General features: G+C 37.1%; 1 protein-coding gene across 2 annotated transcripts in view; it reads right to left on the bottom strand.

Moving 5' to 3' along the window:
* Positions 1-13995, bottom strand: part of HTR3A (5-hydroxytryptamine receptor 3A) — a 233366-nt gene that overhangs the window by 92400 nt on the left and 126971 nt on the right. For both annotated transcript variants that reach the window (XM_044081074.1, XM_044081075.1), the window contains exon 6: positions 3271-3431. In XM_044081074.1, the coding sequence (XP_043937009.1) occupies positions 3271-3431 (161 nt within the window). The remainder of the gene's footprint in view (positions 1-3270; positions 3432-13995) is intronic.

Below are 13995 nucleotides of genomic sequence, written 5' to 3'. Positions count from 1 at the left end.
TCCCACAATAAACATTTGTCATATTTCACATGATTTTCTTTGAGATACCAGTCAAATATTGTAATACATTTGCATAATGCCTTACTATGAACCTGCCCTAATAAGGTTTTACATTTACTAATGTGCTGTGTATACCAACATTGCAATTTTTTACATTTGCTTAAATTATGCATGAAAATATTCATACTGTCTAATCTAATATCCAGACGGTCTAATATCCAAACTGTCGAATAGCAACCATACTAAAAATGTGACGTAGAAAAAGTCTTACCAGTGAGCAAGAAAACAGGTGATCAGGCTGTTGTTGCAGATGGCTGGAAATTTTCAAAGTCACTTGAGAAGCTGGGAAAGCACAACAGGCAGTGGACTGATGGGCTAGTGGATATCCCCTTTTCTTGAAGAATTTATGGCACTGCGAATTTCTTGAACTAGTCTCACTCCGGATTGTAGACGTCTAAAAAACTTTACTACTGCAAGCTGCATAAACTGGAATACTTCTGTTCAGAATTGACACATAATGCACAAATGTTAGTTACTGCAATTTAACTGAAGTGACCCTCTGCAGGGCTTACCATCACTCCTCCTGTGTTTGAATGCAGATTGTAGGTTCAAATGCAGACTAGCTTGCCATTGAAAAAATTATATGGTGCTAGTCACTCAGCTGCCTCGCCATTGAAAAAATATATTGAGATTTACTTGCTTACTTGGTGTGATGGATTTGCAGTGTTCTTAAGACACTCAGTCTTGCTGGCTGGATTCTGCTAAAATTCAAAGTCTAGTTATATTTGCATTCACAGTCTGCTGCATACAGAAACTTGCAGAATATACGCTGATGAGAGAATATACTTTGCAGCACTTGTCTTTAAGAGCAGTAACCAATAACTTTTATAATAAATAAAACTGGACAAACGTTGCAGCTTAAAAGTACTGTTCCAACTTTACTTCTCATATAGTACGGATGATGTGAGAGATATAACATTTACCTTGGGACTTGTGTCCCTACCAAACCTCTACCATAGCTGGATTTATACAGCTCTTTATATACAGTTTTAGTCCTGTAGAAACAATACTAAGCTTCCTTGTTTAACAATGTCTTTTAAGAGACCAGCTTTTCTGACAGTGTGAATATCCTGTAACAGTGTCCTGATGTCCATGTAGAAAAACATATTTTTGAGGAAACACATTGTTCTGTATTCTATTTGGAGAATTGCTTATCCTGTAGAAACAATACTAAGCTTAACATATGAGCATATGTTCTTGTGCCAATGCTGATAAGCATATCCTGTTTTTTATGAAGAAAAACATATTTTTGAGAAAACACATTGTCAGAGATCAGCTTTTCTGACAGTGTGAACATCCTGTATTTTATTTGGATCTTTGTATAAAAACATCTGTTCTTGTGCCATCCTGTTTTTCCATGCAGAATAACATGTCATTGTTCTTTAAAAGCAGATTTTGCATTTTTGTTTTTGCATACATCCTGTTTTGAGTCTGTAAGGGAAAAATGTCCATTCTTTAAAAGCAGATTTTGTATTTTTGCTCTTGCATACATCCTGTTTTGAGTCTGTAAGGGAAAAATGTCCATTCAGCAGATTCCTTTTCCAAGCCATGGTCATTTAGTATAACTGCTGATCACATATTACTTAAACTTTGTTTCTGCATTTAAGCAAGCCTTTTCTTTCAGCATATTTACAACATAATTAATTTCAGATTTATATTCATAAAATCTAACAGATGGGTTCATTCTCCCATTCTGCTGTGGATGGGTTCATTCTCCCATTATGCTGTGGGTGGGTTCATTCTCCCATACTGCTTTGGATGGGTTCATTCTCCCATTCTGCTGTGGATGGGTTCATTCTCCCATTCTGCTGTGAATGAGTTCATTCTCCCATTCTGCTGTGGATGGGTTCATTCTCCCATACTGCTGTGGATGGGTTCATTCTCCCATTCTGCTGTGGATGGGTTCATTCTCCCATTCTGCTGTGGATGGGTTCATTCTCCCATAGTGCTGTGGATGGGTTCATTCTCCCATTCTGCTGTGGATGGGTTCATTCTCCCATTCTGCTGTGGATGGGTTCATTCTCCCATTCTGCTGTGGATGGGTTCATTCTCCCATACTGCTGTGGATAGGTTGTATCATCATTTACAACTTATTTGTTGCCGTAAGTCAATCATACATTCACTGTCATGTATCTTTGATCTGTGTTTCCAGTTAAGATGAATACAGACTAAGCTGAATAAATGTTTTTACTGTTAGTTGTAAGTTGTAAAAATTGTGCTAATTGGTTTTAAATTCATTACTGCTGCATTTCGTTTCTAAGTTGTACATATAATTTTCTGATTAGTACTTAAGGTGGCATCACTTTGTAACTTTACATTAGCTGTAATATACTTTTTAATAAATGACCTAGTTAAAGAGATCTGAATATAAAAAAATGCCCTTCCATTTCAACTCCCATGATGAAATTAATAGGTTTGTTGGTCTGAAGCATATAGCAAGGTCATTTTTAAGACACTTTAAAGATTAATCAGCAGAATATCCCTTTGTCTGAGACTTTTACAGCAGCATCTGTTTTGTGGGAGATTTTCATGAAGCATCAAGTTTCATGACAACTTTTCAGCAGAACTTGTTTTTATAGCAATGACTATATTGACTGTGTTGACAAATTGAAAGAAAAGTCCAAAAATACAGGAAAAGAGAGAAGTTTTGAACATTGCTCTTCTCCTTAAAATCTGTTTTTCCAGGGGGGGGCAAACCCTGCAACCTCCACCCAAACATATATATGCCAACTCCGAGATCACCATACCTCAGAGAAAAGGGAATGTTCTGAAAAATGGCATCTCGGACTTAGTATATATAAGTCCATTCTTTTTGCCGTTTAGTCTCCGTGTTTTGGGACTTCCTCTAGTGGGTCACAACACTTCATATGGTTACTGACTATATTTTTTTGCTGATGTGTAAGCTGCGAACTGATTATGTATCTGTGCTGTTGCCTGTGAAGTTTGTATGCTCAAGAGAAACCAGTCTGTTTCTTGAAAACTTAATTTGTTCAACCTTTGTATTTAAAACATTTAAAATACTATAAACAGATGTCATGTTACAGTATGTCAGTAATAAAAATACTTATATAAGATAGAAATAATGATTGTAAGCACACCAGAAAAATGATAAAATGTTTGCTGAGAAAGATTGTTTGCATATGGTTTAGAATAAAGATATATTTGCGATTTCTGAAGTAAAAGAAAATGTTTCTAAGGATATCTACTTACATTAAATTTCATCTCTGCATATGTGTCCTTTCCATCAATACTGAATTCTTTAAAATGAGTCAGGACGTAAAGAAGTTCCCATTCACTCTGATTGATGAAGATACTCTTATCATATTTCACTTGCTCTGGTTTGCGCCAAAGGGAAATGTTGATATCACGAACTGCAAGATAAACAACATAAGGGTTACTCGTTGCAGTATTGAGGAATTCATCTTATTTGCTAGACATCTCAAGATTTTGAAAAAAATGTACAAAAAAAAACAGAATAAATGCGGTGTACTACTGATATACCATGATCCAAACTTAATATTTTGCATAGAATAATAATATAACAAAGATATCCTACATTTGATTTATAGCATATCCAAATAACAATACTTTTTTGAAGATTGTAACCCACTGAGGTCATTGTGGCAATAAATGTACATCTTCACTGATAACTTTGGCTATTAAAGACTAAAACATTTGATTGCCCACAGTTAGCTGTGTTGCACTTTAGTCCTTTTGCCCCATCTTAGTTTAAATTAATTAATTAATCTTACCATTTTGTCATGACTGCCTCTCTTTGGTCAAGATTCTACCATTCCCAGAACTGTACATGTAACTCCTATCATGAGTTATTGATACCTGTAGGTACCATTAGTGAGCCTGACATTTCTTTTCTGACATGTTTATGGCCTGAGTTTTTGCAACAAATATGTCATGACCCACAATGAAATGATTAGTTCCACTTCATTAGTTTACACATATTTTGATTTATGTTTAACTTGCAATTAATACACATTAATAAATAAATCAATACACATTAATACATTTATTAATAAATCATTAATTATTTATTTATTAATTATATTTTCAATTAACTGCTAATTAATCATGAATTAATTAATTAATTAATTAATTAATTAATTAATTAATTAATTAAGGGGGTATAGATGGGATAAGCCACCCACATTGCCCTTTATAGTATAATATCAGCTATGGCTTGCACATAAAAAGAAAGGATGTGCAAAATCACTAAAATGGATTCAATTATTTTTGCTGTCAGAACCAGTGTTTGTGATCTGAAAGTGCCTGCATATTTCTGGAATTTGTTCTCCTAGGTAATCCTGATAGATCTAACTAGTGTCTGGAGGTTGTGATGTAATTTTCTCTGGGCATATGCAGTTGCACATCATACTCATTTTTCAGTACGTCAGTGCTTCATACTAACATAATCATTTTGTATATTTACTGACCTTTATACAAATAATTGTATTAGCATTATATAATTTTAATGTTGTTTGCCTTTGCCTTTGGTCTGAGTTGTGTATGAATAGGATCATTAGAACTATCCCACCCACTAGATTATCATGTAAATAATGCTTATAATGGAATGGACCAGGCTGTGCATTAAGATGAGCTGTGTAATATTTAAGAATCAACAATTCATTGTGGTGAAAACAGTTAACATGGAACAAGTGGGTAAAAAATAAATAATTTACTAAATACGTACTTCAGTTCAATACAACCAATAAAAAATGCTAGTTTTTGAGCATACACAAATATTCATCTCTCATCATGCATCCACCTAAGTAGAATATTGCTTCATTCAGTCCATTTGTTTTGATTCTGTGGGAGTACTTGTGTGTTCTTTGGACAATATTTATGAATCCTGTACTAAGCAGCAACACTAGGGATTGTACTCAGATAATAATCAGACTCTGCTTAAATAGTACATGAGCAGAACCCGATAGTTATTTTTGTTGGTTTCCATTGAAAAAGGGGCCATTGCTGCTAGTTAGATTATTATGATATATATATGTATATATATATATATATATATATATATATATATATATATATATATATATATAAAATGTGTGTGTGTGTGTGTGTGTGTGTGTGTGTGTGTGTGTGTGTGTGTGTGTGTGTGTGAGTGTGTGTGGGGGGGTGTATGTGTTTTGTGTGTATTTTAAATTAAATTTGCTTAACTGAAAAAGGAAAAACTGAACCCATGTAGTTGCCTGTGCCTTCTTAAATGACTCCATTATTTCTCTTTTTCTCATCTATTCTGGGAATCCATTCAATGGGTCTGCAAATCTCTCTGTGAAGATTAACTTTCATTTCAGAAATCAAGGGAGTTAGTTACTCCCTGTGGTCTACTGTCTTTTCTGTTTCTTTGCACTCAGTCCTACCTGTTCTTGATTACACCTTCAAGTCTCTCCAGTGTGGTTTTCCCCATTTCTTCTAGTCTCAAGTGAGAAGAGCTGTAGTACCCCTGCTCTGGTCATAACCCACCCCCCAATTCCCATTGTTATTTGAGGTGGCTTTTTTCTGGATTATTTTCAGCAGGCTGGCATCCCTTTCCTTAGTTGGCCTATAGAACTGTACACAATATCAAAATTAGTGAACTATAATGTTATGGTTTAAAAACATTGACTCTACAGCTCCCTCACTTCCTCCTCTCCCAGCTACCCCAGTCATCTTCCATAATTTACTCTGTATTTATGTACATATGTATATAATGTATGCGTACACATGTATGTATGTATGCTGCGAGTAGAGTGCAGTTTTTTCAGAGTTGTATTTATATAAAAGTGGTCTCTAAGGAGCTCCTTAAGTAATTATTATAGCATTTACTTTTGGGTAATGTTTTTGACTTAATCCAACTGTTTTGCTAACAAATGTTCTTTGTATGCACTCAGCATTTATGCCTGGGTGTACATTAGACATATATGATTTGCATTACCACTACAGCTGTGCTCTTCTGAGTACTCTTGTAAGCAGTACATTATATTTTTTTCTAAAATGAATATAGACCCAAAGAATCAGTCACTCAACTTCTAGATAACAAATTGCTCTGTGGTTCTAGCAAACAGAAAGTTACATTTAAATATGTTGATACACAGACTCAATAAGGCAGTCGCTGAAAGTCATAGTGTTATAATAAGACTATAAAGATAATTGCTGTTCTCTTCAGTTGTTTAATAGAATATCTGCTTACAAACTAGTTGTTTACATATTTCCTTGTATAATAATATATAAGCTCATAAACAGTTTGTTTTTAGATAGCCATGCTAATGCTGTGTTCTATAACATGATCTGTTTCGGATGGATTGTATATAGCTTGTAAACTACTTATACCTCTCTCTTTCACTCTCTACTGTTCCTCCTTATCAAACTATTTTACTGTTCTTTCTTACAGTTCTAGGTACTGTATGAAAACCACAGGCCCACCCCCATTGGAAGTGGATACATAAGAAACCCCACATCTGTTCAGCAAGATAGTGACCACAAGCAGTTGTGCTGTGAAGCACTGCTGAGTATGTCACTGCCATCCTGATAAAGTTTGTAAACCCTGCACATTCATAGACATTTATTCCCATTACTAGAACAAGTGGCGCGCACACCAATAGCAACACTACCGCGTATTCTGTCCCCTTCAGACCCATGAACAATCACTGACCTTCTGTTAGCTACTCTTTTAACTAGTCTAAAGCTAAACTCCTAAATAAATATCTGTTGGAAAGTACTGCTATGTATTCCAGAATTAACTTTACCTCTGGCACTGACATGCTGTACTACACAGTAGGAGACTGTTTTTCTTTTGCTGCCTGGTCATCCCTCAAGGTTCAACATGCTCCGTTTGCTCCCCTGCCATACCTACAGTCCCACCCACCCCTTGCTTTCCTTACATTTATTTTAAATTACCCACTCCCTCAAGTCAGGCAGTCCAGTTAGATCTTTCCATCTCACACCCGATCCATACAAATCACACTACTTCAATCCCCCTCCCTACAAATACCTAATCAAAAGCAAAGCTACATTAACCCAACTCAACTAAAATGTCCAATAACAAAACTCCACACATACCAAAAAAACCTTCTTTCTTCCAACCCCCTTTACAATGGGTTCCCTTTAAATCAGCAAACACTTAAAATAGCGAATGCTGATTTATCGACCCATTAAGAGAGAAACTTTAAAATCCCGAAGACACGGAACAGCGGGAAAAAGAGAAAAAAATCACTGGGCCATTTTTGGGACTTTGCCATTTCCTCCACTGTGGTGGGATCTCGGAGTTGGTATATTTAAGTAGGGGGGTGAGGGGGCACAGCCCCCCCCCACATTGGGGGGTGTTGGGGGCAACGTCCCCCACTTTATTTTGTGTTTTGAACTTTTTTTTTTTTTTTTTTTTTGTGGAACAGAGATTTTTTCCTGAGGAAAAGAAAATCACTGTTTGTGTCTTCAAGATTTTAAGGCTTTGTTCTTAATGGGTCGATAAATCAGTGTTCACTATTTTAAGTATTTGTTGATTTAATATAGACCCTTTACAATACAGATACAACCACACTTACAATCAATGAGTCTAACACTTCTAACACTAGTGACACATAGTAGAACCTATCACACCAACCTTGAAGAACCCATTCCTTCCCACACTACCTCTTACATCTACCCACAAAAAACAAAACCTACTAACATTTCTATAGCTTGCTCTATACTTAATATCACAGACTTTCATTATACAAACTACTTCCTACTCCCTCACCCAAGGATTTTGAGCATTTCTCAGAAATACCATAGGTTCATAGTCAAAACCTTAAAAACACTACTCAATATTGCAGCCAAACTAACTTGAAGTGGGGACATACACCCAAACCCTGGCCCAAACACCAATAACAGTAGCTCAGCTTCAGAAAATAACTACCCCATTCAGTCAATATCCATCCCCCCTAGAAACAAAGCATATATTCTATTTTTAAATATTAATATTAGAAGCATCAACAACAAAATTCATGAGCTGCATGCCAACCTCTCTATACTCTGCTGACATTGTACTCCTCACCGAAACTTGGTTAAAACCTACTACTTCCAATAATGAAATCCTCCCACCAGGTTACAATATCATATGTCAAGATAGATTAGGTAAAAGGGGGGAGGAGTGGCACTACTGTTTAAAAGCCACCTTTCCTTAGAATCCATGGATAACAAAACACCAAACTTCAACAGTGCTGAAGTACTGCTTACTAAACCAAAGGTTAATCCCCAAAAAACATATAAACATTATAGGTATCTATATTCCACCAGGTGATAATAACCAAACATTAAAAGATATATTGCACTGGTCCTTCAATACACTGCCACAGAAAACAATTATCATGGGTGACTTTAATGTAGATTGGTTAGACTGCAACTCCCCAAACCCCAAAAATTCCATCAGTCTACACGGCTTCACCCAACTCATACAGAAACCTACTAGGAATAATAAACCATCCAATAAGCAATCCACTCTCGACTGAATCTTAACAAATTGACCAGCCCTCTATTCTCACTCTGGCTGTCTCCCAGACAGCCTCAGTGACCATTTCCCAACCTATCTACTTAGACAACGAACTAACATAACAAAACAAATTATATACCAACAAATAAGAAACAGAAAAACTCATAAATATCTTAAACATTGTAGATGGACACCACTTAAATTACTTCCCCTGGAAGAAGTGCTAAACATTTTTAATGCTACCTTCCTGGGCATACTAAACTCACAAGCCCCAACTGTGAGTATAAGTGTTAAAATCCAACTATACCCCATGGTTAAGCAAAGAAACTAGGGCACTATTAAAATCAAGGGACAAGGCATGGGAAAATTGGTACAAAACTAAAACCCAATCTGCATTTCAAAGCTGCTGGGAACATAGAAATAAAGCTAAGCAACAAATTAAACAAGACAAAATAAACTTTTACTCAGAAATTCAAAATAAACACCATAATAACCCACAAAAATTCTGGTCACCAATAAACAATACACTAGTCCTACCTAACAAAGTCTCTACTCCCCTGCCCACCACTAATAACAATATAGACAACACCAGTACCCAATTCAGCAAACACTTTTCAGAAACTATCTTAGCTCTGGCCAACAATCAAACCCCCTCTCCTATCAAAACAACACCCATGCCAACCAATAACAAGACCACCTTCTCCCTGTAACCTATATCAACAGATACAATAAAAAATGTACTCAAAAAAACTAAAACCCACTGTACAAGTAGCAGACAACGTACCTGCTGAATTTTTAAAAATAACTGCTGAGGTTATTACGTACCCAGTGTCCATTCTTATGAATAGAGCCACATCAAAACATCATGTCCTTACCATCTGGAAAACCTCTCATATTATACGATTCATAAAGGAGGCACATCAACAGACTTATCTAAGTAGCGCCCAATGGCAATTTTATCACCACTTCCCACAATACTTGAGAGAATAGTTCAGAAACAAATCACAGATTACCTGCAAACTAATAAACTACTAACCAACACTCACCCTGGCTTCCAACCATATCAGTACTACCACCGCACTACTGTCATTTACTAATATGGTTACTCTTCACAGAAACAATAACAGCTTTGTATCCTCTATATTCCTTGACCTATCAAAAGCCTTTCATATGGTCTTGCATGATAAACTTCTAAATGTCCTCTCAGAGTTAAACCTATGCCAAAGTACCCTTACTTGGTTCCAAGACTACCTATATGATCGCCAGAAGGCAGTACGTTGGCAACAAACACTATAATCCCTTCTCCCAGTGACACTAGGAGTCCCACAAGGCTCAATATTAGCCCCCTACTCTTTACAATATTTACAAATAACCTCCATACTGCTACCCCACAAGCCTCACTAATTCAGTAAGTCGATGATTCGACAGGGATATGTGATGCTACTACTATACTGGAACTTCAAATGCTAACACAACAATCCTTTCTAGCAGTAGAGACCTGGCTAGCAAACTACCAAGTAATCCTGAATCCCAAAAAAAACTAACTCATGATCTTCCAACCCAATAAAACAACTGCCACATTTAACATCATTTCATTAAATAACACCCTCATCTCCTCCTCACCTCACACCAAACTTCTAGGAGTTGAAATTGATTGCAACATGAGATTTGACATCCACATATCCCAAACAGTATCAAAAGTACATAAAAAATAGGAACACTGCATAGAAACAAACGCTGCTTCACAACAAACACTAAGGCTACCATTGCCCAATCCTACCTGATCTCTACACTGCTTTATGCATCTCCCATACTTACAAGCCTAAGAAAATGAGAACTAGCAAAACTGGAATCCTGTTACAATAAAATAGCCAGATACACTGCAAGCTCACCATTTTGATCATACCACTGTTTAGTGCTTAAAAATCTCAACTGGCTTGAGCTTCCCCATCTCCAACGCCTTCTCCTTAACCAGTCAACCTTGGCACAAAAGCTTTTCTATCAACCTGATAAAACTCAAGCCCTTCAAATATTACTTCAACCGTATTCCACTACCAGAACCCTCCACTCCACCAACAGACACCTTATTAAGATCAATAAAACCAATAAGCAAGTTGGAGAATCCCTCTTCTCAAGTTACATTGGCAAAATCTGGAATGCCTTACCATATGATATCACAATAACTTCAACGCTGTCTCAATTTAAAAAAAAGCTAAAAAATCATTTTTCCAACAAATGGCTGTGCTCTTGCTCTGCCCCTGACTAAACCATTTCTAACAGCCAATAGTAATACCTCTTCTTTACAGTTAATAACACTACACTCACTGTAGGACAATTGGTCCCCATGACAAGCAGGAATACTCTACCTAAAAATAACCATCTAAGTCCTACACAAAAAATACCATCTGGCTGCATATGTGTCTCTTTTTCTATTCTTGCTTACCTGCACTTTACTTGAATATTCTGACTCACTATAGTATCTGTTTATAGATTCCATGCTGTATTACCCAGGCTTTAATGTCTCTTACTCTTGTAACTGGTTACTTAGTTAACATACAGGACCAGATTGTTTTAAACTATACTCCATGTATTTCACTGTTTGATCACTTCTAATCAAATGTTGTTAAACTATATGTATTATGTTCTATGTAGAGTTTTCTCCCTGGACCTCTGCTGAAAAAGGACATGCATCCAGCCATACTTTCCTGGTAAACAAATGTATAATAGTAAATAAATAGATTTCTGCACCCACACACAGGGTACCTGTCAAATCTTCCAACGCACAAAATTTCGAATGTTACATGGTCGAAACCAAACGTTCAAAATTTTGAGTGCTCGAAGATAGACTTTCAATGGCACCATATGGTGCAGATAGGGAGAATTTCCCTTTTCTGCACTGAAGTACGGTCTCGGAGTTGGTGTATTTAAGTAAGGGGTGTGGGGTGCGCAGCATCCCATGTGGGGGGGGGGTGCAGGGGGGCTTGCCCCCCTGCCTACACTGTTAAAGTTTTTTTTTTTTGCATTTTATTTATTTATTTATTTTTTATGTTCAAACATTCCAAATGTCGAACATTTGGTCTCGACCATGTAATGTTCGACATTTTGGATGTTCGAACATTTAACATAGACCCGCACACACATATGCACACACAGAGGAACATATGATATTATTTCACAACATCACTGATCAACATTCAGAATATCAACTACAAATTATCTAAATGGTCAAAGTAAAAAAAGAAGACAGTGTTCCCCTACCTCTTATATTTAATAACTATAAAATTGCACAACAGTGGGGAAAGGGCAAAAGTCCACTTCCACCCTATACTATGTACAAATCCTCCTGAAGCAAATGCTGGCATTCTTCAATAAAAGTGTGCTTCAATTCAAAAAGCTAGCTAATAAAACGTTTAATATAGCAAGCTTGTGACTCCTCTTATATAATATGGGGGGATTATGAGTGGGTCGCCAATTGTTACCCATTTATTATGGGCTCGAAATGTGGATACCAAGAAATTCACCTTGAGAGCAAAATTTGAGAGGTGAATCTTGGCAAACATGTCAGCAAACATAATTTAGGGTTCTGATAGGAGATCTGATCATAATTCTCTGTAGTGCATAGAGTTTTCTCTGCTCTATGTAGTACTAGTTATAGTAAAAAAAAAAAAGAAAAATAAAATGCTAAGTGTTTTGCTGGCATTCAAAGCCATAAAGCCATTAGCAAGCATTGTCAGAAAGGCAGTGTAACTCAGTCCCTTACGTTTATATGTACTCGCATTGCCATGCCTCTAAACTGTCCAGATTTTTGCCCATTTATTTCGTCTGTTCCTCTTAAAGTCTGTGGTTTTCTGACAAAGCACAAAGGATTGAAGTCACTGAATAGTCACATATATTTGAGTTTCAGAGATTGTACCCTGCCGAAAATGCAGGTGAGCACACATCATGTTACTCTAGCTACTTGTCTAAGTTTGTAAGAGGAAAGGACACCTTATCAGTATGGACAGCAGGCAGAAACAAATACTTTATTTTTATATATAATCTGACTGAATAGTGGCACTGTAAACCTGACAAACTCCAAAGTTATTTGACGAAAGTACTGTTTTTCTGCATAGTAGCTCTTTCCTATTTATAGTACAGGAAATATAACAACAAAGAGCTGTGCACATAAAATGCAGTTCACTTGACCATTGGCACAGTTTCTTGCATCTACTGTTGTATTTTTTGTTATCATCAGCAGCCTCTTTTTTTCCCATTTTCTACATGGAATAGGGGTATCATGTTAACTGTCGACATCTCTCTCTCGATTCATTGGCACACTCCTGCTTCTTCAACACTCATACCTGACTGTTGCAGATCTTCTTTCACACAATTCATCCACCTCTTTGCTGGATGTTCTTCTTTATTCTTAGCTTATTCCTGTCTGTCTCAAATCTTCTTCACCCGATAGTCTTCTGCTTTTCTGCACATGTCCAAATCACTGTAATCTGATCTCTTTGATCTTTTCTGCAATTGGAGCTACTTTGGCTTCTGTTTTTATTCTTCGTCTGTCCCACAGTGAGCATCCTACCACCCTTCTCAGGCACTTCATCGCCATCACCTCTAGCTTCTTCATCTGCTCTGCCTTTACTGCCCAGGTTTCTGTACCATACAGTAGCACTGGACACAGCACTGTCTTGTACACCTTACTTTTCAGCTTCTTTTGGCATGCATCTGTCATAGACTACACCTGAGACTCTATGTCAGTTGACTTCAGCCCATCTGATTCTAGCTTTGACCTCTTCATTCAGACTTCCCTTCTCTCAACCACTCCTCCCAGATACTTGAATCTATTTACCTGCTCCACTATCTTCCATTCTATCTCAATTCTCAACTTCTTCTGATTTCCCCAATTTGCTGCCATTACCGCTATCTTATCTGTGCTTAGTTTCATCCCATGTGCCTTTAGTTTTGCATTTCATTCCCCTATCCATTGCTGAAGTTCTTGCTCCGCGTCTACCTGTAATGCCACATTGTCTGCATACAATAACTTGGTTGATCTGTCCCCTCCATCCTGTTTGCTAATGTAGTCCATTACCAGTATGAACAGCAATGGGCTCAGAGCTGAACCCTGGTGTACACCCACTCCCACTGGAAACCCCTCTGTGAGGCCGAACACTGTTTGCCTTGAGTCATTGAGCCCTTATTCATAGCCTGCACTAATTCTACCAATGTTTCTGGGACTTCAAACCACCGCAGTACTGCACAGATCAGCTTTCCTTGGGACCTTGTTATATGATTTCTCCAAGTCTAGAAATGCCCTGTTGGACTCTTTCTTTATCTCTAGCATCTTCTCAACTATCTGTCTTACTGCAAGGATTGGGTCAGTTGTGCTGCATCCTGATCGGAATCGAACTGCTTATCTCCCATCTCACTCTCTACTACTCTGCGTATCTGTTTATCAATCACCCTCTCCAGAACTTTCA

The sequence above is a fragment of the Protopterus annectens genome, chromosome 8.part0 (genome assembly GCF_019279795.1).
Source record: "Protopterus annectens isolate FY-2018-M chromosome 8.part0, PAN1.0, whole genome shotgun sequence".
NCBI lineage: Eukaryota > Metazoa > Chordata > Ceratodontiformes > Protopteridae > Protopterus > Protopterus annectens.
Note: the sequence above shows the minus strand (reverse complement) of the source record. Positions and strands in the feature narration are given on the sequence as shown.